Below are 23,175 nucleotides of genomic sequence, written 5' to 3'. Positions count from 1 at the left end.
TTTATTATGATGGAACTCATTGTGTTTGATTGGATTCTACCGTTGTTCAACAACCATATTAAAGTGCATTTAAATAGCTGTCAAATGACGTATAGATTATTGTTCTATGACAAATAATAAGGAAATAATGGAATTTTTAATTTGGGAAATAAGAGATTTTCTGACTGTAATTACACAGTTAAAACAATGAAACGGTTTAAACTATCATAACTTTCTTAATTTTGGTAGATCTTAACGATCAAGGTACCATTGGAACGCGTTTGAAATTCTAAACAAAAACATCAACAAAACATCAGAAAAGATTCCAAATATTAATGCGCAAATATCAACGATCGAATGCAGGCAGATTTTCGTCAGAAATCCAAAATGTCTGTCACTGAATACTAGGAAAGAAAATGGCGAGTTCTAGAAATATATATGCTAATGCTTCTTTTTGCTTGAAACTTGGTATTTATGGAGATAAATGTATATTCTACCACTTCTATGATTTATAAAAATACAACTTACTCACCTTTATAAACTGTAGTGTTAGCAAAAAGAGCGTAAACTTCAATCCATTTTTTCTCGTTGTCGTATTCGGAAATTTCAAGGACTAGCATGGAGGCAAACGTGTAATACGTCATCATAAGCTGCATAGCTCGGAAAATCCCACCAAAAACGATTACTTACTTCGCAAAAATGCAATGATATACAACTGCGAGTACAGAGTGCGATCGCTTCACTGGACAAAAACAATGGCGGTGGAATATAACGAACTGTAGTGTACCTACAGTATGTCGTCTTTGGACCAGTCACGTTTGTAATAATTAGCAATGATGCTAACGCTGTAACTATGGCCGTCACTTAGAAATGATTCTGTTCATATTATTGGTCGTTTTTATTAGGATAGAGCTCATTGTGTTGTTTTGTTTGATTCTACCATAGTTGTCCAGTAGAATAACCAACTGTCCTACTAGTAGTATTTTTTTCCCATCATTCCCTGGGAAGATATTATTGAATCGCTCAACTCTTCCAATTCAATGTTTCAGTCGAGTCTGTAAGAGGAGCTCCCAGAAGACCAGACGCAGTTGCCACAAGTAAGTGGAAACACTTTCTGCATGGACGATCGACGAAAAGCTCCACGTTCCTTCATCTTCCAGCTGGCGAGCTGTTGGCTATCTGGTTATCAATTCGCTATTTATTTGCTATCCATTAGCTATCTAGATAGCTATTAGCTGTCTTGCTGGCTGGCTGTACGCTTTCTAGCTGGCTAGCTTTTGGCTATCTGGTTATCTATTTGCTATTTATTTGCTATCCATTAGCTAGCTAGCTATTAGCTGTCTTGCTGGCTGGCTGTAAGCTGTCTAGAAGGTTGCTGTTCGCTATCTGGTTATCTATTTTCTATTTATTTGCTATCCATTAGCTAGCTAGCTACATACGCCAAGTCTTTTTCTTGCCACCGCTGGTTTCCACAGGCGCAGTGTCTGTTTTTGTTTGCAGAATGTTCCGTGAGCGCTGTGGCGGACGTGGCCTTCCTGCTGGCCGGGTCCTGGGCCTCAGACCGGGCCGCTTTCAAAAACGTGCGGGGCCTAATGGCGGCCGTGGCCGGGGCCTTCCAGATCGGCTTGGACAAAACCCGCGTGGCGGTGCTACAGTACGGCGGCTCAACGCCCGCCGGCTTCCCGCTGAACCGACACCTTAGCCGACCCGCCCTCATGCGCGCCATCGGAGCGCTGGACACGCACTACGGCAGCGCCAGGACAGGTGCTCAGACTTCTTTCATAAACGCACTTATGCTCCTATTTACCTGGGATCGCCGTCCAAATATATAGCTATCTATTAGCTAGATAGCTTTCTATCTTTTTGAGTTACTTCCGGTTGAGTGAATGCTGGCGCGTGTGGCTGCCGCTGCTTACCTACAGAAAAACATTACCTATCTAGCCAGCTATCAATTAGCTGTCTAGCTATCTATTAGCTGTCGAGCTTTCTATCCATTTGAGTTACTTCCGGGTTGAGTGAATGCTGGCGCGTGTGGCTGCTAACTACACTGTTAATACTGTAGATAGCGAGCTAGCTAGCTAATAGATAGCTAATAGATAGCAAATAGATAATTAGATAGCGAGCTAGTTAATTTGTACATTTTAATTCAGCATTGTTAGCGTTTTTTTATTATTTCAAATGAGGTAAGAGTGGGCCTCAATCTGCAGTAGACCTGCACCTAAGATCGCTAGCCAACCAACTAGACTGCTAATAGCTAGCTACTAGATAACTAGCACGACTTGATGAAAATGCTCGTCGCTGTTAGCATGTTTGGAAGTCACAAATGTCAGGTCGGTTGGTGTTTTGATTTTAGTTTTCTTGCATTTGACATTTGTGTTTATGATCAGGCGCCGCGCTGGACTACTTGCTGAGCAACACCTTGAGCGAGGCAGAGGGCTCGCGGACGTCCTTCCCCAAAGTAGCGCTTATCCTCACCGACGACGGCGCCTGGGACGATACGGCCGAACTTTCGGCCAGGCGCCTGAAAAGCCGCGGCGTGGAGATCTTTGTCGTCGGTACGCCGCCGCCGCCTCTTTCCCTCTCTTCGCCTTCTTTGCGATGGCGCAATCGCTGTCAGATTCCTTCGGCATTATCGAGCCGTCGCAGGAATGCGATCGCCGTCACACTTTCCACACGCCGAGCCGACGCGGATACACAACGGAGCCGCGTTGCCATGGCGGCCGGCTGGAGATCAACACTCAGCTCATCTTCAGCTGGAAGAGATAAAACAACAACCTGAACGCCGCCCCCCTCCCTCTTCCACACATGAAAACAATCAGGAAGGCATTCGCAGTCCACCGAGGCTCATTGTAGGAACGTTTGCACCTTTGCCAGTAGCTGCCCAAAAGTGCGCACAGCGCTCACTTTTCTTCAAAGATTTCATTCTGTCAACCTTTAGAGGACAACCGACACCATTTTTTTGTTTCCTAACTGACATCGGAAAAAGGTTTTATAGCATCTAAAATAGCCAAAACACGCAGGCTGATCTTTTTAGTCAAATGCAAATCACCAATAAAAATGACTTCAAGTGTCTCAAAACTGCCACAAAATGAGCTCGGAACTGCAGAGATTCAGGAAGTCCCGCCCCCTTGTTCGTGACATCACGTCAGGACACTCCTTCACATACTGCCTTGCTCCAGAATCAAAACAATGGCTTCAAAGAGTTCAGATTGGAAAAAGATGCTGATTCTTGTTAGTCATCCAGTTATGAATATGATTCAAATAGTTCTGAAGAGGAAAGCATAAATGTTTGCCATCAATGAAAGATGTCCTTCCGTCTTATTTTGAGGCGTCTTGACTCCCATGTAGCGTCCCAGAAAATGCACAAGATGGCGCCCAAGATCCAATGGGCTGATTTGTCTGCTGACCAAAAAATGGTGTCGGTTGTCCTTTATTTGACGATGAATAACGACAGCGTCAAATAGTTGGGGTGCATTTCAAGCCTTTCTACCCTCATCCAAAGAAAAACCACAGAGAACAAAAAGTGAGAGCGTCCCAAGGGGGAAAAAGTGTTGCGAGATGTGGATGGGAAGCAGGTGTGTTAAATGTGGTGTTTATTGCTCACACGCTGCTCGGCCAAACTGTCATGTGGCCCAAAACTGGGGATTCTCCGGAAGAATTGCTGCTCCGACGCATTCTAGGGGGGGGGGGGCACGCAGCCGCCATGGCCGTCTACTTCAAGCTAAATGTTGAAAGCAATGGATGTACCTTTATTCGTCTCGCAGTGGAGAAATTGACATTTCACAGCAGCAAAGTTATGAAAGAAGAAAGGAAAGAAAGAAATAGAAAACAAAATACAGGAGCTGCTGGAAAGGCAGCCACTCTTGCAACGCCATCTTGAAGTAAAAAAAACTAAATAACAAATAATATGACAACACAAAGACACAGTCATTCATTCTTCAGCACTTGCTGTACCCTGTTTGTGACAAGAAGCAGTTCTAGATGAAAGAGGAGAGGATCAAAGCGTCCTTTTCAGCAGCGGATCAGGGACGTCATGGTGGAATGTGCATGTCTACTACCAGCTAAATGTTGAAAGCAAACACGCAGCTATAGCATCCATTGACCAAAAGAGATTGTCTCATATCTCCTGTCCCACATAAATCCGCTTCAATTCCAAGCCGCGACCGTTCCACATCCGTCACACATAAATCTTTTATGTCTTTTGTTGAATTTGTGATTGAATCCGCGCGCACACGTGGTGACAACGCGTGTCGTCTCGGCAGGCGTCCAGCGGGCCGATGAGGGTGAAATGAGGGCGATGGCGTCCACACCCTACTGGAGTCACGTTTTCAAAATGGCCGCCTGGGACGACAACGCCCGCACGATCCAGAAGGACGTCGTCAGTCAGGTGTGCGCCGGGGTGGAAGAGCAGCTCAGCTCGCTGGTCAGCGGAGAAGAAGGTCGGTATCACCTGAAATAATAATCATAATACAGTGACACCTCGGCTTACGAACGTCTTGGCTAACAAACTTTTCAGCTTACGAACGTTAAATTCACGTGAATTTAATCTTGGCGTACAAACTATTTTACACACGGAGCGCCACAATGAGTGATGCCACGTTCGCGAACGAGCCCGTTCTCCTAACAAGGAAGCTGTCGCCGACTTTTTATCCTCTATTCCCCGCCCCCAGTCTTCGGTTAATGCCGCACGTGATTGGTCAAGAATGCAGCAGTGAGTGGAGGTGGTTACAGAAACACAGAACATCAAATAAAAATAGATAGGCAGACGACAGAGAGAGAGTGAGGAAATGCATAGAAAGCAGTGACATTTGGACTCGTTTCAACTTTATTGATAGTTCAAAGGCAGAGTGTAGAATGCAAGGTTAAAATATCCCTTCAATCAGGCTCCACAAATAACCCGCACAAGCCATCTGTACGCTTGATGCAAAACGCAATCAACCCAGCTAAACAGAACACAATTGATGAGGAACAAGGTAAAATGATCGCAGAGAAAGCACGGCAACTTCCCTCGGATATCGTCGAGGAAACCTGGAAATTCGTCATGCATTGATGATTTAAGGCTAGCCACGGATGGTTCGAGAACTTTTAAGCGTCGTACAGGGATTCATAGTCTTATTCGTCATGGTGAGGCAGCCAGTTCTGACGATAAAGCTGCCAAAGCTTACAAGGAATCATTCCTCAAGATGGTGGAAGAAGGCTACGTTCCTCATCAAGTGTTTAATGCTGATGAAAGCGGCCACTCCATTCCATCAAGCCATCAATGACCATCACAAAGGTAAATAAAAATACTTTATTACACAGTACAGTTTATTTATTTACTTATAATACCATAGCACATTTATTATACATAAAATAATGTATATTGTGTGCAGTTTTAAGGCTTAGAAAATTAGAAAATGATGTTTTATGGGGACCTGGGAACGGATTATTCTCATTTTAATGGTTTCCTATGGGAAATTAATGTTTGGGATACACACTTTTCGCCTTACACACCGTCTGGGAACCAATTAAGTTCGTAAACTAAGGTATCACTGTAATTCCATCCTCCATTTTGACGAATGTTCTTCTTACCCCCCCTACCGGGCAGATGTGGCGCCCGCCTCCAGGCTGGAGGTGGAGGAAGTGTCATCCAAGACGATGAAGCTGAGCTGGAGCGCCTCTCCAGACGACATTTCCGGCTACAAGGTGCAGATGATCCCCTTGACGGTGGGGGGCAAGCGTCAGGAGCTGTACGTGGGGCGGACGCAGACCGCCGTGGAGGTCCGGGACCTCAGCCCGGACACGGACTACCAGGTCAACCTGTTTGCGCTGAAAGGCCTGACGCCCAGCGAGCCTGCCGTGCTCCTGCAGAGGACTCAGACGGTCAAAGTGTCTGTGGGTGAGTCCACCTCATTTGGATTCGGCAGGAACGTGACGGATTGAAGCTAACTTTCTTTTGGGGTGGGGGGCGGATTTCTAGAGTGTTCCCTGGGCGTGGACGTCCAAGCCGACGTGGTTCTCCTGGTGGACGGTTCCTACAGTATCGGTTTGGCCAACTTTGCTAAAGTGCGGGCTTTCCTGGAGGTCCTGGTGAACACTTTTGACATCGGGCCCAACAAGGTCCAGATCAGCCTGGTCCAGTACAGCCGCGACCCGCACACCGAGTTCCTCCTCAACACCCACTGGGATCTCAGCGGCGTGCTGAAGGGGGTGCGCTCGTTCCCGTACCGGGGCGGCTCCACCAACACGGGCAAGGCCATGACCTACGTGAGGGATAAGATCTTCCAGCTGGCCAAAGGCGCCCGGCCCAACGTGCCGAGGGTCGCCATCCTCATCACGGACGGAAAGTCGTCGGACGCTTTCCGGCAGCCCGCCGCCAAGCTGCGGGATGCCGACGTGGAGATCTTCGCCGTTGGCGTCAAGGACGCCGTACGCTCGGAGCTGGAGGCCATCGCCAACGCCCCGGCCCAGACGCACGTCTACACCGTGGAGGACTTTGACGCCTTTCAGAGGATCTCCAAGGAGCTCACGCAGTCCATTTGCTTGAGGATCGAGCAAGAGCTTCGCAACATCCAGAAGAAACGTGAGTGGTGGGCTTTTTTATTTCATGTTATTGTGTAGCATTTTATTTTATTGTATTTCACTTTTTTTATTTGATTTTTGTGTTTTATTTTATATTATATTTGATTTAATTTAATGTAATTTAATTACATGTAATTGTATTTAATATTTTATTTTGTATTTTATTGTGTAGCATTATTGTATTTTATATTTTTATTGGCATTTTGTTGTTTTTTTTAATTTAATTTTAGTTTAATATTTTATTTATTTAATTTTATTTTATACTATAATTGCTATGAAATATAATTTAATTAAATGTACTTTATTTTAATTGTATTTTATTATTTAATATTATATTTTATTTAATTTAAGGTAATTTTATTTTATATAATTTTATTTGTATTTTATATTATATTTCATTTAATATAATTTGATGTTATTTTTTTTATTTTATTTTATAGTATTATATTTCATTTAGTTTAATTTGATTTAATTTTATTCTTGCATTTTATTTAATATTTTTTACATGTTATTTTTATTTAATTGTTTTAATTGTATATTTATTTTTTAGTTGATATTATATTATATTTAATTTAATTGTATGTCTTATTTTTAATTGAGTATTTTCTTATTTTATTGTGTTTACTTCTTTTTTTTTTTTTTTGAAGCGCAAGGCCTTGCCACTCAGTGAAAACAAAGCCAAAGTGTAACTGTTCACCTCAACGCGCTGTCGTCGCGCTTCATGTCATGTTGACCTGCGAGCGTGTGCAAAGGTCACGGCGGGGTCAAGCGCCGCCCGCAGCCTCTTTTCTCGGCCTTGATCTGTCCGTGAGGTGCGCGGGGTGTCCGTGGAGGCAATAAACAACGAAGCGTGACGAGCATTCCTCCGGCCCGCCATCTGCTCGTCAAGTTCCGACAAGCAACGTCTGCACTTATTTTATTTTTTTGAAGGAAGAAGGAGAAAAGCGCCGCTCGCTTTTTTTTCCTGCTCCGCCGGGAGCGAGCGAGCGAGCATTCCTCGGAATATGGCACGTGATGTCATTTTCATATCGGGATACACTGATACCTTGGCTTACGAACTTAATTGCTACCCAGACAGAGTGTGTAAGGCAAAAAGTGTGTATCCCAAAAATTAATTTCCCATAGGAAACCATTAAAATGAGAATAATACATTCCCAAGTGCCCATAAAACATCATTTTCTACTTTTCTAAGCCTTAAAACTACACAAAATATACCTTATTTTATGTATAATAAATGTGCGATGGTATTATAATTTAAGAAATAAACTGTACTGTATAATAAAGTCGCTTTATTTACCTTTGTGATGGTCATTGATGGCTGGATGGAATGGAGTGGCCGTTCTGATCAGCATTAAACACTTGATGAAGAACATAACCTTCTTTTTTCATCATCTTGAGGAATGATCCCTTCTAGGTGCTTTCTCTGCCATAATTTTACCTAGTACCTCATCAATTGTGTTGTGTTTAGCTGGGTCGATAGCTTTTTGCATCAAGCGTACAGATGGCTTGTGCGGGTTATTTGTGGAACCTGATTGATGGGATATTTTAACCTTGCAGTCGACACTCTGCGTTTGAACTATCAAAGTTGAAACGAGTCCAAATGTCACTTTTTTCTATCCATTTGATCACTGTCTCTGTCGTCTGCCTTTCTCTTTAATGTTTAAACCCCCCCCCCCCTCACTGCTGCGTTCTTGACCAATCACGTGGCTTTAACCGAAGACTGGGGGCGGGGAATAAAGGACAAAAACAGTCAGCTGCCATTTTCTTGTTTGAACGGGCTCGTTCGCAAACGACACATCACTCATTGTGGCAGCTCCGTGTGTATCCCGAAAAATAGTTTGTATGCCAAGGTAAAATTGTCATAAATTTAACGTTTGTAAACCGAAAAGTTTGTAAACTAAGGGGTTCGTAAACCGAGGTATCACTGTATTGTGTCAACAATGACTTATTTGACAGTAGTGCTTTGGAATCACGTGGCGTTGATGTAAATCCATCCCATCGGCGGCCGCCTGTCGACATGCATCGCGTGTCGACAGGCGACATCTGTCTTCACCACGCGACGCGCCTTCAGCTGCTCCGCTTTGTTGTTGTTTTATTTTCTCTTTTTTCCTCCGTGGTTGGTCTGTTATTCTTTTCGGGCGTGTTTGTCTGCCTAGCAACGCTACGTTGGCATGCTGTGCGGCGACGTCCACCGCGCCAATAAAACGCCCTTTGATGCTTGATGGCTCACATACATTTTTTTGCAAAATGTCTGCCATTAGTTTTGACTTCCCGACAATTGCGGTGGGGGAGTCCATCTTGATTAAAAAATGGCCGTAAATCTGGTGAAAATCACTCCAAAGTGACAGTCATGAGGGCGAACGTCAGCCCTCCCCCCTGCCCGTCTAAGCACGATGGGGGACAGAGCTTTCAGCTGCTCTTACCACCTTCAAATGGCATCTCAAATAATTGTATTTTATTTATTGTATTCTATTTGTAATTGTATTTTATTTATTATTGTATCGATGCTTGTCTGTGACTGTAAAGTCTCCTTGAGAGCCTTGAAAGGCGCTTAAAATGAAATGTAAAATTATGATGATGATTATTATTATTAAAATAAATAACATATTAAACAAAAAATAAGTTAAATAAAAAATACAATAAAATAAAATAAACAAATACAAATAAAATGAAAAAATATAAATAAAACATGTAATGCAATAAAATAAAATGCTACACAATAAAATCCAAAATACAATATTAAATAAAAAGTAAAATATTAAAGTAAAATTACAATAAAATAAAAATCAAAATTCAAATAAAAAAATACAATAAAATAAAATACAAAATAAAATAATTAAATAACATGTATGATGATGATTATTATTATTATTACAATTATAATTAAAATTTACAATTACTATTATTACTATTATTGTTATTGTTATTGTTACTGTTATGATCATACCTTCCCCGATGATGTCTCTTAGGTCTGGTCCAGCCCAGAGACCTTTCCTTTTCCGAGGTGACGTCCAGAAGCTTCCGGACCTCGTGGGAGATGGACGCCACCGACGTGGAGTCCTTCCTCCTCCAGTTTCGACCCACCGACGTTCTCGACGGCCATTTGGTGTCCATGTCCGTCCCCGGGGACACGCCGACCGCCGTCCTACCTTACCTCACCCCGCTGACCCGCTACCAAGTCAACGTTTCGGCTCAGTACGACCGAGGCGACAGTTTGCCCGTTGTCGGCTACCAGACCACCTTAGAGGGTTCGTGGATTCTCCCGGAGCTTCGCGCGTTGGAAAAATGAAATATTAATGTCCTTGCCGTCCATCTCTGGCAGAACAAAGCGCGGTTCGCAACGTGAGAGTGTCCCAGGAGACCACGGACAGCTTCCGCGTGTCCTGGCAGCCGGCGCGAGGGGCCGTGCTGCACTACCGCTTGACCTTTCGACCTGTCGGCCCGGGAGGCGCCGCGCAGGAGGCCAGCACGGTCGGCGACGAGCCCACCCTGGTGCTGCGGGGGCTCCTACCGAGCACCACCTACTTGGTCCATGTCAACGCCGAGTACCGATCCGGTTCTGGACCGGCGCTGCAGACGCAAGGAACCACCAAAGAAGGTGAGAGTGCGCGACGCATGTTCTCTTTTCTCGTGTTATCCGTGATTGTTTCGTACGATTTTTTTCCCTTTCCGAACTGACATCAGATAAACGTGTGATAGCATCTAAAATAGACAAAACACGCAGGCTGATATTTTTAGTCAAATGCAAAACACCAATAAAAATGACGTATGATATATACATTTTATATATGTCGCCATATATGCTAATATGCGTGACATACAGCACAGATTTAAAAAATATCTTCAAAGTTCTGGTTCTAAAATGTTGGTTTCAAGTAGCTAGCTTGCGACGCCAAGATTGAAACGTCATCTAGCGGCGGAACTTCGGATTGGAATTGAGGTCTGGCAAAGCGCCAAACGGCGCTTCAGCTTTTCCGTCGCTGTTCGGATCGGCGCTGTTCTCGTGCGATCGCACCCCCCACGCTCTCACACACTCTCTCACACACACACGGGCCACCCGCAAGAAAAGCGCCGCGTCATCTCGGGCCGGTCAAAGTTCCTGAAACGGTTTGCTGGGAGATGGAACAAGTTTGCTGGCCAAGTTTACACAAACGCAGGAGGCCAGCAATCTTTTCCACCGCCAGCCCACGCGCGGCCATTTTTCACTCGGCCTGCCGCTACCGTCACGCGTGACGCAAAAAGTCCATCGTTTGTTGATGGAGGATTTTTACGTCGGGATTAGGATCAGGATGACGGATTATGATGTGCCGTAGTTTGGATTGAAAGACGAAATGTTGACGATCAGAATCATCTTTATTGCCAAGTACAGTGATACCTCGGTTTTTACGAACCCATTGGCTTACGAACGTTAAATTGATGAAAATTTTAACCTTGGCATACAAACACAATACAAATACCATACCATAGCACACTTATTATACATAAAATAACGTATATTTTGTGTACTTTTAAGGATTAGAAAATTAGAAAGTAGAAAATGATGTTTTATGGGGACCTGGGAACGGATTATTCTCATTTTAATGGTTTCCTATGGGACATTCATGTTTGGGATACACACTTTTCACCTTACACACTCTGTATGGGAACCAATTAAGTTCGTAAGCCAAGGTATCACTGTATTTGAGGTACTTCCAGGTTGAGTGAAGCCAGCTACCTAGCTTGTTATCTAGCTCGCTATCTATTAGCCAGATAGCTAGCTTGTTATCTAGCTAGCTATCTATTAGCTAGCCATCTAGCTTTCTATCTATTTCAGTTACTTCCGGGTTGAGTGAACGTCGGTGCGTGTGTCTGCCGCTGCTCACCCACAGAAAAACTGATCCTGTGACTGTAAAGTGACCTTGCGAGTTTTGAAAGGCGCTTAGAAATGAAATGTATGATTATTATGATTATTTATGGATTTATTTTCCGTTCTTTCTTGTTGCAGACTCGCACATATTGCGGGTGGGTCTGGAATGGATCTCCCTGCGAAAAATGGGGGTTCACTATACAAATAATCATCCAATAACATGACGTCTATAATCTCGGGGCCCATTTGAGGCCCCGCTGCACAATTTTTATTGGCCTGCTGGACATTGTCATCATAAAACTCAACATGGCTCTCATGTAAAAGCTCCGTGAAATGAGTCAAAACGTTAACAAAGCGCCATCATGTCCATGCTCATTTGTGTTTGGCCCGTCTTGAGGGTTTTGCATGATCGCGCAGCAGAGTTTAAGGGGACAGAAAATAGGCTAGGTAGCTAGATAGACGACTAGCCGGCTAAATTGCGAATAGAGAGCTAGCTACCAGCTAGATAAACAGAGGTTGAGCTAGCTAGCACCTTATAAATAATCATTGCTTCAAATTTCAAATCCACAATAAATGCTAAAATTTAGAAAAAAATGTGCAAACCGTTCGTTATGAAGGAAATGAGGCGAAAACGATATCTGATATTTAAGATCTTAATTTTCATTGCTCTAGGGCACAACTTCACATTGCGACTTGCTAGCACAATTACAAATGCAAAAAATAGATATAATTTAAAAAAAGAGGGGTACTGTCAAACATTTCTGAATCGGCTTATACAATGACACCTCAGCTAAAAAAACTTAATTGGTTCCCAGAAAGTGTGTGTCAGGTGAAAAGTTTGTCTGCTGAACATTTATTTCCCATAAGAAACCATTAAAATGACAATAATCCGTTCCCAGGTCCCCATAAAACATCATTTTCTACTAAATAAGCCTTAAAACTAAATAATAGTAATTTTATTGACCTTTATGTTGGTCGTTGACGTCGTTGCTTCTTGATGATATCCGAGTGAAGTTGATGTGCTTTCGTTTGTGTCCTCTTCGGCATAACACGAGCCTGTGGTGGGGTCTTTTTCGGTCCCATGGTAGCAAAAGTACTCCACTTGATAACAAACCACTTCTGCACTCAAAGAAAGGGGGTGTGAAAAACTAGTTCGCCAGCCACCGTGGCGCTCCGTGTGGTTTTGTTCGGCCACTGAAAACTAGTTTGTTAGATTATATTCTCGCGAATTTAATGTTCTTAAAGCGAAAAGTCCGTAAGCTAAAGCGTTCGTAAGCCGAGGTATCACTGTACTGTCAAACATTTCTGAATCGGGATGTATTTTGAGTGTGTATTTTGCTCCTAGAAAAAACAAAATCCTGCTCTGACGGAGCCAAATAAAAACAATCTGCAAACACGCCGTGCGCTCGCCGCTTGAGCTTGTTAGCTTTCGAGGGTGAGTCGTTAGCAAACATTTTGCGGCCACTTAACAGCCTTATCGCAGTGGTTACGCACCGCGACTTTTGGTGTGGATTTGTTTAGTTTGTTTTTTTTTTTCTTAAATCTTCTCTTTTCCCTTTTAAACGAAAAAAATACATAAATAAACTCCACGTTGTGAGGGAAACATCTGATGCGATTTAGCCGCCGAATGTTTCCCCGCTACTGGCTAACTATGCTTCGCGGCTAATAGACGCTTTTAAAATTTTGCTGCTTTGACTCAATTGGAGCCAAAAACCACACCCGTTAAGCAAAACAACCGCAGTCACATTTTAATTTTTTTTATTTTTAATGGTCTTTGTTGTCTGGGAATCAGCGGGTTTTTTTGTGTGTCAGACCAAACAAGTCAAGTGCAAACACGACAAACGATCATCATTGAGCTCCGGTGCAAAAACGCAAACACATGTGGTTATGCGCACACACGCACCCAAGCACACTTTTCACCTTTCCAACCGTTTCAACCCCCCAAAAAACGTTTCTTAGTTGGCTGGCTCTTAGTAATTACAGTCATACCTTGGCTTACAAACTTAATTGGTTCCTAGACAGAGTTTGTAAGGCGAAAAGTGTGTATCCCAAACATTCATTTCCCATAGGAAACCATTAAAACGAGAATAATCCGTTCCCAGGTCCCCATAAAACATAATTTTCTACTTTTTAATTTTCTAAGCCTTGAAACTACACAAAATATTCAGTGATACTTTGGCTTACGAACTTAATTGGTTCCCAAACATAGTGTGTAAGGTGAAAAGTGTGTATCCCAAACATAAATGTCCCATAAAAAACATTAAAACGAGAATAATCCGTTCCCAGGTCCCCATAAAACATAATTTTCTACTTTTTAATTTTCTAAGCCTTGAACCTACACAAAATATTCAGTGATACCTTGGCTTACGAACTTAATTGGTTCCCAAACAGAGTGTGTAAGGCAAAAAGTGTGTCTCCCAAACATGAATGTCCCATAAGAAACCATTAAAACGAGAATAATCCGTTACCAGGTCCCCATAAAACATAATTTTCTACTTTCTAATTTTCTAAACCTTGAACCTATACAAAATATATTGATACCTTGGCTTATGAACTTAATTGGTTCCCAGACAGTGTGTAAGGCAAAAAGTGTCGTCTTTCCACTGCGCCACCGTGTGTTCAATCTCAATTTTGCGAGTCTGAAAAAGGAAATCAAGTCGCAGATGAAGTTTATTTATTTATTTTGTCATTAGCGCAAATGCCCAGCTACATTTGAGAGTTTTGACTTGAATATGCTAATATGCATGACATGCAGCACAGATGAAATGACCGTCCTGTCGGACCCAGCGTGAAATGCACTTAACAAACATAATAAACACGAAAACGGCAATTTGTGCTTGCAGAGGTGGGCCCTCCTCAAAACCTGATCACCCGAGACGTCACCGAGCGCAGTTTCACCACGCGGTGGACGGCCGCTCCCGGCAACGTCAAGATGTACCGCGTCAAATGGCAGTCGGCGTATTCCGAAGACTCGGGAGAGAAAATGGTCCGAGGAGACCAAACGGACACCATCTTGGATGGCCTCAGCCCTGAGACGCTCTACCAGGTCTCGGTGTTGGCCGTTTACGACCACAAGGACAGCGAGCCGCTCGTCGGATATGAAACCACCGACGGTAAAGAACATTTTGAGACCTTTCTCTTGCATGTTAACTCATTCACTGCCATACATGTGCGAAAAATGTGTCCGCTTCAGTGCCAGGGTTTTTGTCATTGTCACTTGAATTCCAGGACCCAGAAAATATTGAGACTATATTGGACTACATAAACATTCGATCCAGCATAATAATAATCGGTCGGTTTACAGTCAAAAGCTTAGTTTTTTTGTGGGTGAGCAGCGGCAGCCACATGCGCCAGCGTTCATTCAAACCGGAAGTAACTCAAATAGATAGAAAGCTAGCTTGCTAGCAGATAGATAGGTAAGTAGGTAGATAGGTAGATTGATTTCTAGGTAGGTAGGTTGATAGATAGGTAGGTAGATAGATAGATAGATAGATATTATATATTAATGTGATTTCATCAAAATGTCAGAATGTATTATTTAAAACTGTCAACATTTTGAATGGATTTCGACTTAAAACCATTTTGACTTACGACCGTTTGGTCGGAACGGAACTTGGTCATAAGTCGGATGTTACCTGTATTTTTTTGCGGTTACTCTGCGTGATCACCTCCACGCTAAAGACGTTTTTGTTCGTCACCCAAGCACAGATTTTCCTCAGCGCTTTACTCGTTTCTATAAATGGACGATGATTCAGTTCCTGGTTTGGTTTATGTGTCGGCAAATCGGCAAAAAAAAAAATGGGGCCGATTGTTTTCCAAAGTATAAGCAGATGTTTCCCCGACGCTAAATTAAAAAAAAAACCCCACCAAGCTCTCGTCTGTCTGCTTTCACGGACGACCGCAGAGAAAATTAAAATTGAGTGAAATCAGATGATTTGGATTAACTCGGGAACAACTCATTCGATGACAAATATTGATCATTGTAAACGGCGCCATTTTCAGCCTCGCAGCAGTTTACCTCCGTCGGCGAACGTTCCTCAAACTTTCCATCCCGTTTGTTTGGACAGTGTCGACGGCGGCGCGGCAGCTACGCGTTAGCGACGAGAGCGAGCGCACCATGAAAGTGACGTGGGCGGCGGCGCCGGGCAAAGTGCTGCACTACCGGCTGAAATACGTTCCCGTCGGCGGCGGCCGAGAGGTGGTCCTCAAGGTTCCTCCGGGGGTGACCTCCAGCGTCCTGAAGAGGCTTCAACCGCTAACCTCCTACCGCATCGCCGTCCATCCCATCTACAAACGCGGGGAAGGAAAAGCAAGGCAAGGCGTAGGAAGCACATGTACGTTGGTCTTTCCCACCCTCGGGCGAGCGTCACGGCACGCGAACATCGCAACGTACGCCCATTCATTCACCGCGGTGGCTAGCGTGCTAACAGTCAAATATAAATCCAATCCCTGCTGTAAAGGTAGCCACTCTCGCGGCGCCATCTTGGAAGTCAAAAAGATGACAGAACAAATAATGTGACAACAACAAAAAAAAAGACAACATCATTCAATGTTCCGTTCCACATGACCCACAACAACACAAAAACAACCCAAAAAAGAAAAGGCAAAGCTCGTGAGAGCACTTGACTGCGCCGTCCGTCTGCTGCCAGGTCGTCGTTGCCAACTGGAGTCTGGACTCAATTTAGTCGAACCTGAACCACGAAAGGTTCCATGAAAACAAAAAGGAAAAAAAGGAAATGATGAATCCGAGTGGTGAAAACGAGCCTTTTAATGTGATGTGAACAAGTTGGTCAAATGCTTCCTTTCCTTTCCCCTCGCAATGAATTAAATACAAATAAACGTTTTGGACATCAGTACGAGACGGCAGGATCAAAGCGTCAGTTTCAACAGTGGATGGAGGACATCACGGCGAAATCTGGACGTCTGCTACAAGCTAAATGTTGAAAGCAAACACGAAGTTGTAGCATCCGTTGATGAAAAGAGATGGTCACACATCTCCTGTCCCATGTAAATGCGCTTCAATTCCAAGCCGCGACATGCATCCATCCAGCTGCAGACTATCCAACAGCACCGTTTTTTCTGCTGAACAAAGCGGGGCTGTGAAGATGGTGACCACTACACCCGCAAAAAAAGCACAATCGCCGCAGAGCTCTCCAGCGATGACAATGACGTCAAACGGCACTGTCATTCCTCCCAATTTATTTCTTTTGTTTCTTAAACTGCATTTGCTATCTATCTATTTGTTATCTATTAGCTAGCTGGCTGGCTATCTAGCTAGCTATCTATTAGCTGGCATACTATCTAGTTAGCTATTTGGCTAACTATCTTTTAGCTATGTATTAAGTAGCTAGCTTTCTATCTATTTGAGTTACTTCCGGCTTGAGTGAACGCTAGCGCGTTTTATTTATTTTATTTTTCTTAAACTGCTGTTTTTGTCAATTTTGCTCATATGCTAGCTAGCTAACTATTTGCTATCTATTTTCTATCTATTAGCTAACTAGCTAGCTGGCTTGCTATCTAACTAGCTATCTATGATCTGGCTATCTAGTTAGCTATATAGCTAACTATCTATTGGCTATGTATTAGCTAGATAGCTTTCTATCTACTTTGAGTTACTACTTACTTTTGAAAGGCGCTTATAAATGAAATGTATTATTATTATAGTAACTAACCATGTCAAAACAAAGATTTTTGTCAAATCAAATTCCGCTCGCTAAATGCTAACGTACCATGCGAAACATCCCATCGCCGCCGACCGCGATTAGCGTCTGCGAATGTTGACTCGGCTCCTGCGTGACTTGCCAAATGCTTTATTGCGTTCCAGTGTCGCCTTACAAGGCTCCCAGGAACCTCCAGACCTCGGAACCCACCAAGACCAGTTTCAGGGTTTCGTGGGATCCGGCGCCCGGGGAGGTTCGCGGCTACAAGGTGACCTTTCACCCCTCTGGGGACGATATCAACCTGGCTGAGTTGCTGGTGGGCCCTTTTGACAACACGGTGGTTCTGGAGGAGCTCAGGTGAGTGGATCCCAGCGTCGACGGGTCAGAGAATTCCCAGGCTGCCACTTTGGGAAAAGTCCGCTAAAGTACTCTTTTGAGGATGTCGTAAACACCTTGGTAACCGCTTTCCAAAACATAGCAACCGTTATGGCGATAGTCCCGACCACTTCAAACAACTTGCAATCCTCTTTAAACAACGAAGTCCAAACTCGTATCCACCACGTTGAAGCGTGTCTATCTATATCTCTATACAGTGATACCTTAGCTTACGAACTTTAGTTTATAAACTTTACGCCTTACAAACATTAAATTCGCGAGAATATAATCTTTCTTTCAGTGCACTCAGTGCAGACGTGGTTTGTTATCGAGTGAGGTACTTTTGCTTTTTGGGACCGAAAAAGACCCCAACTCAGGCTCGTGTTAATAATAATAATACATTTCATTTCTAAGCGCCTTTCAAAACTCTCAAGGTCACTTTACAGTAACAGGATAGGTTTTTCTGTGGGTGAGCAGCGGCAGCCACACGCGCCAGCATTCACTCAACCCGCAAGTAACTCAAATAGATAGCAGAAGCCGAAGAAGACACAAAAGAAAATGACGGTCGAGCAGAAGAAGGAGATTATCAAAAAAACACCAACGAGGTGTGCGTTTGTGTGATTTAGCATCCCAGTACCAGTATGCTAAGTCCACCATTGATTGCTACGTTTGGCTAAGGGTGTTTTTGTGTTGTCTAAGCAACAGTCTCAGGCAATAGAAGAGGTTCAAAAACTTCTGTTGATTTGGATTAACGAAAAAGAGCTCGCAGGGGACAGTGTGAGTGAGGGTATTAGTGCCGACTTCACTCGGATATCATCAAGAGGCAACTACATCAACGACCATCACAAAGGTCAATAAAACGACTTTATTTACAGTACAGTTTATTTATTTCATGACAATACAATAGGATATTTATTATACATAAAATAAGGTCTATTTTGTGTACTTTTAAGGCTTATTTAGTACAAAATGAGGTTTTATAGGGACCTGGGAACGGATTATTCTCATTTTAATGGTTTCTTATGGGAAAGAAATGTTTGGAAGACGAACTTTTCGCCTTCCACACACTTTCTGGGAAGCAATTAAGTTGGTAAGATGAGGTATCACTGTATCTATCTATCTATCAATATCTATCTGATGGGCCGCGTTTGGTGTCAGGGCTGGAACCAAATATTCCGTGGCCGTCTTTGGGATGTTTGACGGAGGCGAGAGTTTGCCCCTGGCGGGGGAGGAGAAGACCACCCTATCCGACGCTCCCGAACCGCCTCCATTTGGTCCTTCTGGTAAAGAGCCCTCCAACGCCCCCCCCCCCCCTTTATCTGTTCGATAATTGCATCATTCCTTCTCTGCCAAATCGTTGCCATGACGCCCTCCTAGCAATGTCGCTAATAATGCTAAATGTGCTACGTTTTTTATTCATGCTATTTTTTTTTGTTTTTATTTGTAATTGCCACCCAAAGCGGCCATTTTTTACATTCCATTTTCAAAAATGTGTGGAAATTATAGGCAATCACCCGAAAAGAAAGAAGAGCACACATTTTCGCCAATTGAACATTTTACACGCGCCGGTTAGCCTCTTGCTAATTGCAATCAAATGAATGGATTTTCAACATCAAATTCCGTGAGCTACGTTTTTGGCGTGATGATCAATAATATATCGAGTTTTAAAACGACATCAACGTTCAATTCAGCGTGAAGAAACCTTAAATTCTCTTCTTTCATCAGGAAAAAAATGAGTTAATTCCAAAGTTATATGGGTCTGGAGTGATCTGAGCTTGAAATGGGGGTGGCAGGCTATCTAGTTAGCTATCTGGCTAACTATCTATCAGCTATGTATTAGATAGCTAACTTTCTATCTATTTGAGTTACTTCCGGGTTGAGTAAACACTGGCGCGTTGTATTTATTTTTCTTAAACTGCCTTTGTTATCAATTTTGCTCATCTGCTAGATAGCTAGCTAGCTATTTGCTATCTATTAGCTAACTGGCTAGTTGGCTGGCTATCTAGCTAGCTGTCTCTTAGCTGGCTATCTAGTTAGCTATCTGGCCAACTATCTTTTAGCTATGTATTAGCTAGCTAGCTTTCTATCTATTTGAGTTACTTCCAGGTTGAGTGAACGCTGGCGCGTGTGGCTGCTCACCCACAGAGAAACTCATCCTGTGACTGTAAAGTGACCTTGAGAGTTTTGAAAGGCGCTTAGAAATGAAATGTATTATAATGATTATAATAAGCCAGACATGAAACATTTTGGACATGGTCAATTGGCCAGGCAAGCGTACGCGCAAAGCGGCCATCTTGTGCGGCAAAAATCGGGAGCCTTCTGGAAGGTAACTTGTTGCTAATTAACGTAGCGGCTGTGGAGCGTGTTAAGTTTCTTCCCAGCGGCGCACACCGGCCGGCCTTGACGTCGCTCAGATCGGTGCCAGAATTTGCCGTTGTCGGAGTCAATCAGTGTCACGGAGGAGCGCACATGATCACCATTATCGCTAATTACTGAGAGCTGTTTGGCTTACCTTGCCGCTTTTCTCTGTTAGCCTTCGCCGACGCGCAGATGTTGGTCTGCGAGGGTCCACGCAAATGTCGTTTGGGAAGCGTGACCCCGCCGCCATCGCCACACATGTTACATATTTGGAGCGCCCCGAAGCCCAAAGTTGGTCATGACTGAGATGTCAAAAAATGTTAGCCGCTAGTTAGCTTAGCACAGGACTACAGTGATACGAACCCTGATAAAGTTGAGTCCAAATTTCTTTGGTCACTTTGGTGTCAACTTTATTGATAGTTCAAAGGCAGAGTGTAGACTGCAAGGTGAAAATTCCCATCAATCAGGCTCCACAAATAACCCGCACAAGCCATTTGTACACTAGATGCTAAAAGCTATCAACCCAGCTAAACAGAACACAATTGGTGAGGAACTAGGTAAAATGATCGCAGAGAAAGCACCTACAAGGGATCATTCCTCAAGATGGTGAAAAAAGAAGGCTACGTTCATCATCGAGGGTTTAATGCTGATTAAAGCGGCCACTCCATTCCATCAAGCCATCAATGACCATCACAAAGGTCAATAAAATTAATTTAATACACAGTACAGTTTATTTCTTTACTTATAATACCATAGCACATTTATTATACATAAACTAAGGTCTAGTTTGTGTTGTTTTAAGGCTTAGAAAAGTAGATAATTATGTTTTATGGGGATCTGGGAATGGATTATTCTCATTTTAATGGTTTCCTATGGGAAATTAATTTTTGGGATACACACTTTTCACCTTACACACTCTGTCTGGGAACCAATTAAGTTTGTAAGCCAAGGTATCACTGTAAATTGTGGCATTAAAGTGGCATTCGAAGCAGGGCAATGAAGTCATCTCGAGCGAACTCGCCACATGTTCCATATTTGCCGCCTTGATCATGGACGTACGTCGCCGCCATGTCCCTCCGACCCTGGAAAAGACAAAAAAAACTCCCCTGCTCAAAATGACGCAATCTCACTTAACGATGCGGAATGTGGGCTACCCCGGAGGATTCGTAAGCTAGGCGCCGTTTGGAAAAAATGACGCCGCCGTCAGTCCCCGTGGACGCGATTGACCCCGTGGCGAGAATTTGCGCCCTAATGGGGAGCAGACGTGCGGTCTGAAGTGACTCCACGCCGGCGGGAACGGCGCTAGCAGGAGTCTCATACGCTTCCGCGGCAGGAACGTGAAATTTAGCCGTTTGCTGACGCATGGATGAGAATTTTTTGCCGATCAAGTTCTAATTTGCAATGAAACATTAGCATCGATGAAACAGTCGAATGCCAATGGCACTATGACAAGCCCCGTGCTAACGTTAGCATCAATATACTTCTGCGAGAGGCAGCAGTAAGCAAGCGCGCAAGCTTATGAGCATTGTGCAGGCTAGCTAGCAGTAATCTTGTGTATGTACCCGGCAAGTTGACTTTTATTCCGATTTGTTTGGCTAGGATTTTTACGAATTTGGCCCTGATTTTTATGAATCATGAGGAACGGAAAACCATTCATATTAATGCTGAGTATTATCACAAAGTTATTTTAAATAATACATTCTGACATTTAGTTGAAATCACATTAATATATACAGTGTATATAATCATAATAATAATACATTTCATTTATAAGCGCCTTTCAAAACTCTCAAGGTCACTTTAGAGTCACAGGATAAGTTTTTCCGTGGGTGAGCAGCGGCAGCCACATGCGCCAGCATTCACTCAACCCGGAAGTAACTCAAATAGATCGAAAGCTAGCCAGCAAGCCAATCAATAGCCAACAGATACCCAGCTAGCCAGCCAGCTAGCTAATAGATAGCTACCTAGATAGCTAGCTAGCCAGATACCTCAGCTTACGAACTTAATTGGTTCCCAGAAAGTGTGATGTGTGTGTGTATATATATATATATATATATATAAATAAAAGAAACACTTGTAAGTCAAAATGGTCGTAAGTTGAAATCCATTCAAATAATTGAATAGAGACTCTGAGGCTAAATGACTCGCCAACTCCCCTTCTTTTGTGCCATCACGCGGCCGATTGCTGTGCGAGTGTGTGACATGCTGGCTGGCCAAAATCGTTGTACGCGTTGCCGGCCTGCTAGCGCGTTGCAGTGCCAGCCGCAGAATTAAAATGTATCAAATAGGATCTGGAGGTCGTGGTCGTCAGTACGGGTGGTCGTAAGTTGAGACGGTCGTAAGTTGGATGTTACCTGTATATGCCTGTGCCCCGCCCCAGCTTTTTTTCCCAAACTTTTTTGTCATTCTCATCCCTGCTAACGTGCTTGACTCTCATATCAAATCTTTTTTTTTTTTTTAAATCCCCTTAGAAATGTCTTAAAATACCACTCTTACTTCTTCTTTTCCTTTCGGCTTTTCCCTTCAAGGGGTCGCCACAGCAACCACTCATACACTCCAGTGTTTTTTTTTTTGTTTGTTTACTCTCTAAAAAAAGCTGTGAACACGTCAATAAACGGTGCGTCGACCATTTCTCACGTTCAAGTCACGGAATGAGTGGAACTCCTCCAAGACGTATCGAAAAAAACGTCAAACGTGATTTTTGAGCGTAAACAACAAGCAAGCGCTCTTTTCGAACAGCGTTTGAACATCTGCTGCCTTCTAACTTGTCTCCGCTTGCACCCTCCAGATGTTAAAAGGGTGGCCGCGTGGCCGCCGTTTCTCAGCCTAACAGGTTATCACGGAACCGGCCAATAAGGATCATCGGTCGACATGGATCATCGCCGAATGTGGGGAGAGGAAAAAAAAAAGAACAAACAAAATGGTCGTCTGTGTGAATGTTGACGTGGATTTCTCTCTGTCCGCCGTCTGTGGTGTTTCCCTTTTCCCACCTTACGGCCGAGCGACGCTTTGACGAGCGGCGCTCAGCCGTGTTGTTTTGTCGCCGCCGCAGAGGCCCGGTGTAAGACCACCGCCAAGGCCGACATCGTGCTACTAGTGGACGGTTCCTGGAGCATCGGCCGCATGAACTTCAAAACCATCCGTAACTTCATCAGCCGCATGGTCGGCGTCTTCGATATCGGACCGGATAAAATCCAGATCGGTAAGTCTCGACGTGCTCGGCGAAGGGCGCGCAAGGTCAACGCTGCTCACTGATTGGCTGGGCTGCAGGTCTGGCGCAGTACAGCGGCGACCCCAAGACCGAGTGGCACCTGAACGCCCACCCCAACAAAGCCGCCCTGCTGGACGCTATCGCCAACCTGCCCTACAAAGGCGGCAACACCATGACAGGTCACC

General features: G+C 43.8%; 1 protein-coding gene across 5 annotated transcripts in view; it reads left to right on the top strand.

Moving 5' to 3' along the window:
* LOC148883414 (collagen alpha-1(XII) chain-like) overlaps positions 1-23,175 on the top strand; it is a 71,003-nt gene that overhangs the window by 8,429 nt on the left and 39,399 nt on the right. For all 5 annotated transcript variants that reach the window (XM_089022416.1, XM_089022414.1, XM_089022413.1 and 2 more), the window contains exons 5-18: positions 1,029-1,076; positions 1,480-1,743; positions 2,367-2,534; positions 4,242-4,418; positions 5,567-5,857; positions 5,939-6,541; positions 9,510-9,788; positions 9,863-10,138; positions 14,230-14,499; positions 15,454-15,720; positions 17,211-17,403; positions 18,580-18,704; positions 22,832-22,981; positions 23,050-23,169. In XM_089022416.1, coding sequence (XP_088878542.1) covers positions 1,029-1,076; positions 1,480-1,743; positions 2,367-2,534; positions 4,242-4,418; positions 5,567-5,857; positions 5,939-6,541; positions 9,510-9,788; positions 9,863-10,138; positions 14,230-14,499; positions 15,454-15,720; positions 17,211-17,403; positions 18,580-18,704; positions 22,832-22,981; positions 23,050-23,169 — 3,231 coding nt within the window. The remainder of the gene's footprint in view (positions 1-1,028; positions 1,077-1,479; positions 1,744-2,366; positions 2,535-4,241; positions 4,419-5,566; positions 5,858-5,938; positions 6,542-9,509; positions 9,789-9,862; positions 10,139-14,229; positions 14,500-15,453; positions 15,721-17,210; positions 17,404-18,579; positions 18,705-22,831; positions 22,982-23,049; positions 23,170-23,175) is intronic.

This window comes from Hippocampus bargibanti, linkage group LG19 (genome assembly GCF_051943395.1).
Source record: "Hippocampus bargibanti isolate YZ-2025 linkage group LG19, ASM5194339v1, whole genome shotgun sequence".
NCBI classification, from domain to species: domain Eukaryota; kingdom Metazoa; phylum Chordata; class Actinopteri; order Syngnathiformes; family Syngnathidae; genus Hippocampus; species Hippocampus bargibanti.
The sequence above is the reverse complement of the archived record's forward strand: the minus strand, read 5'-3'. Positions and strand labels throughout refer to the sequence as shown.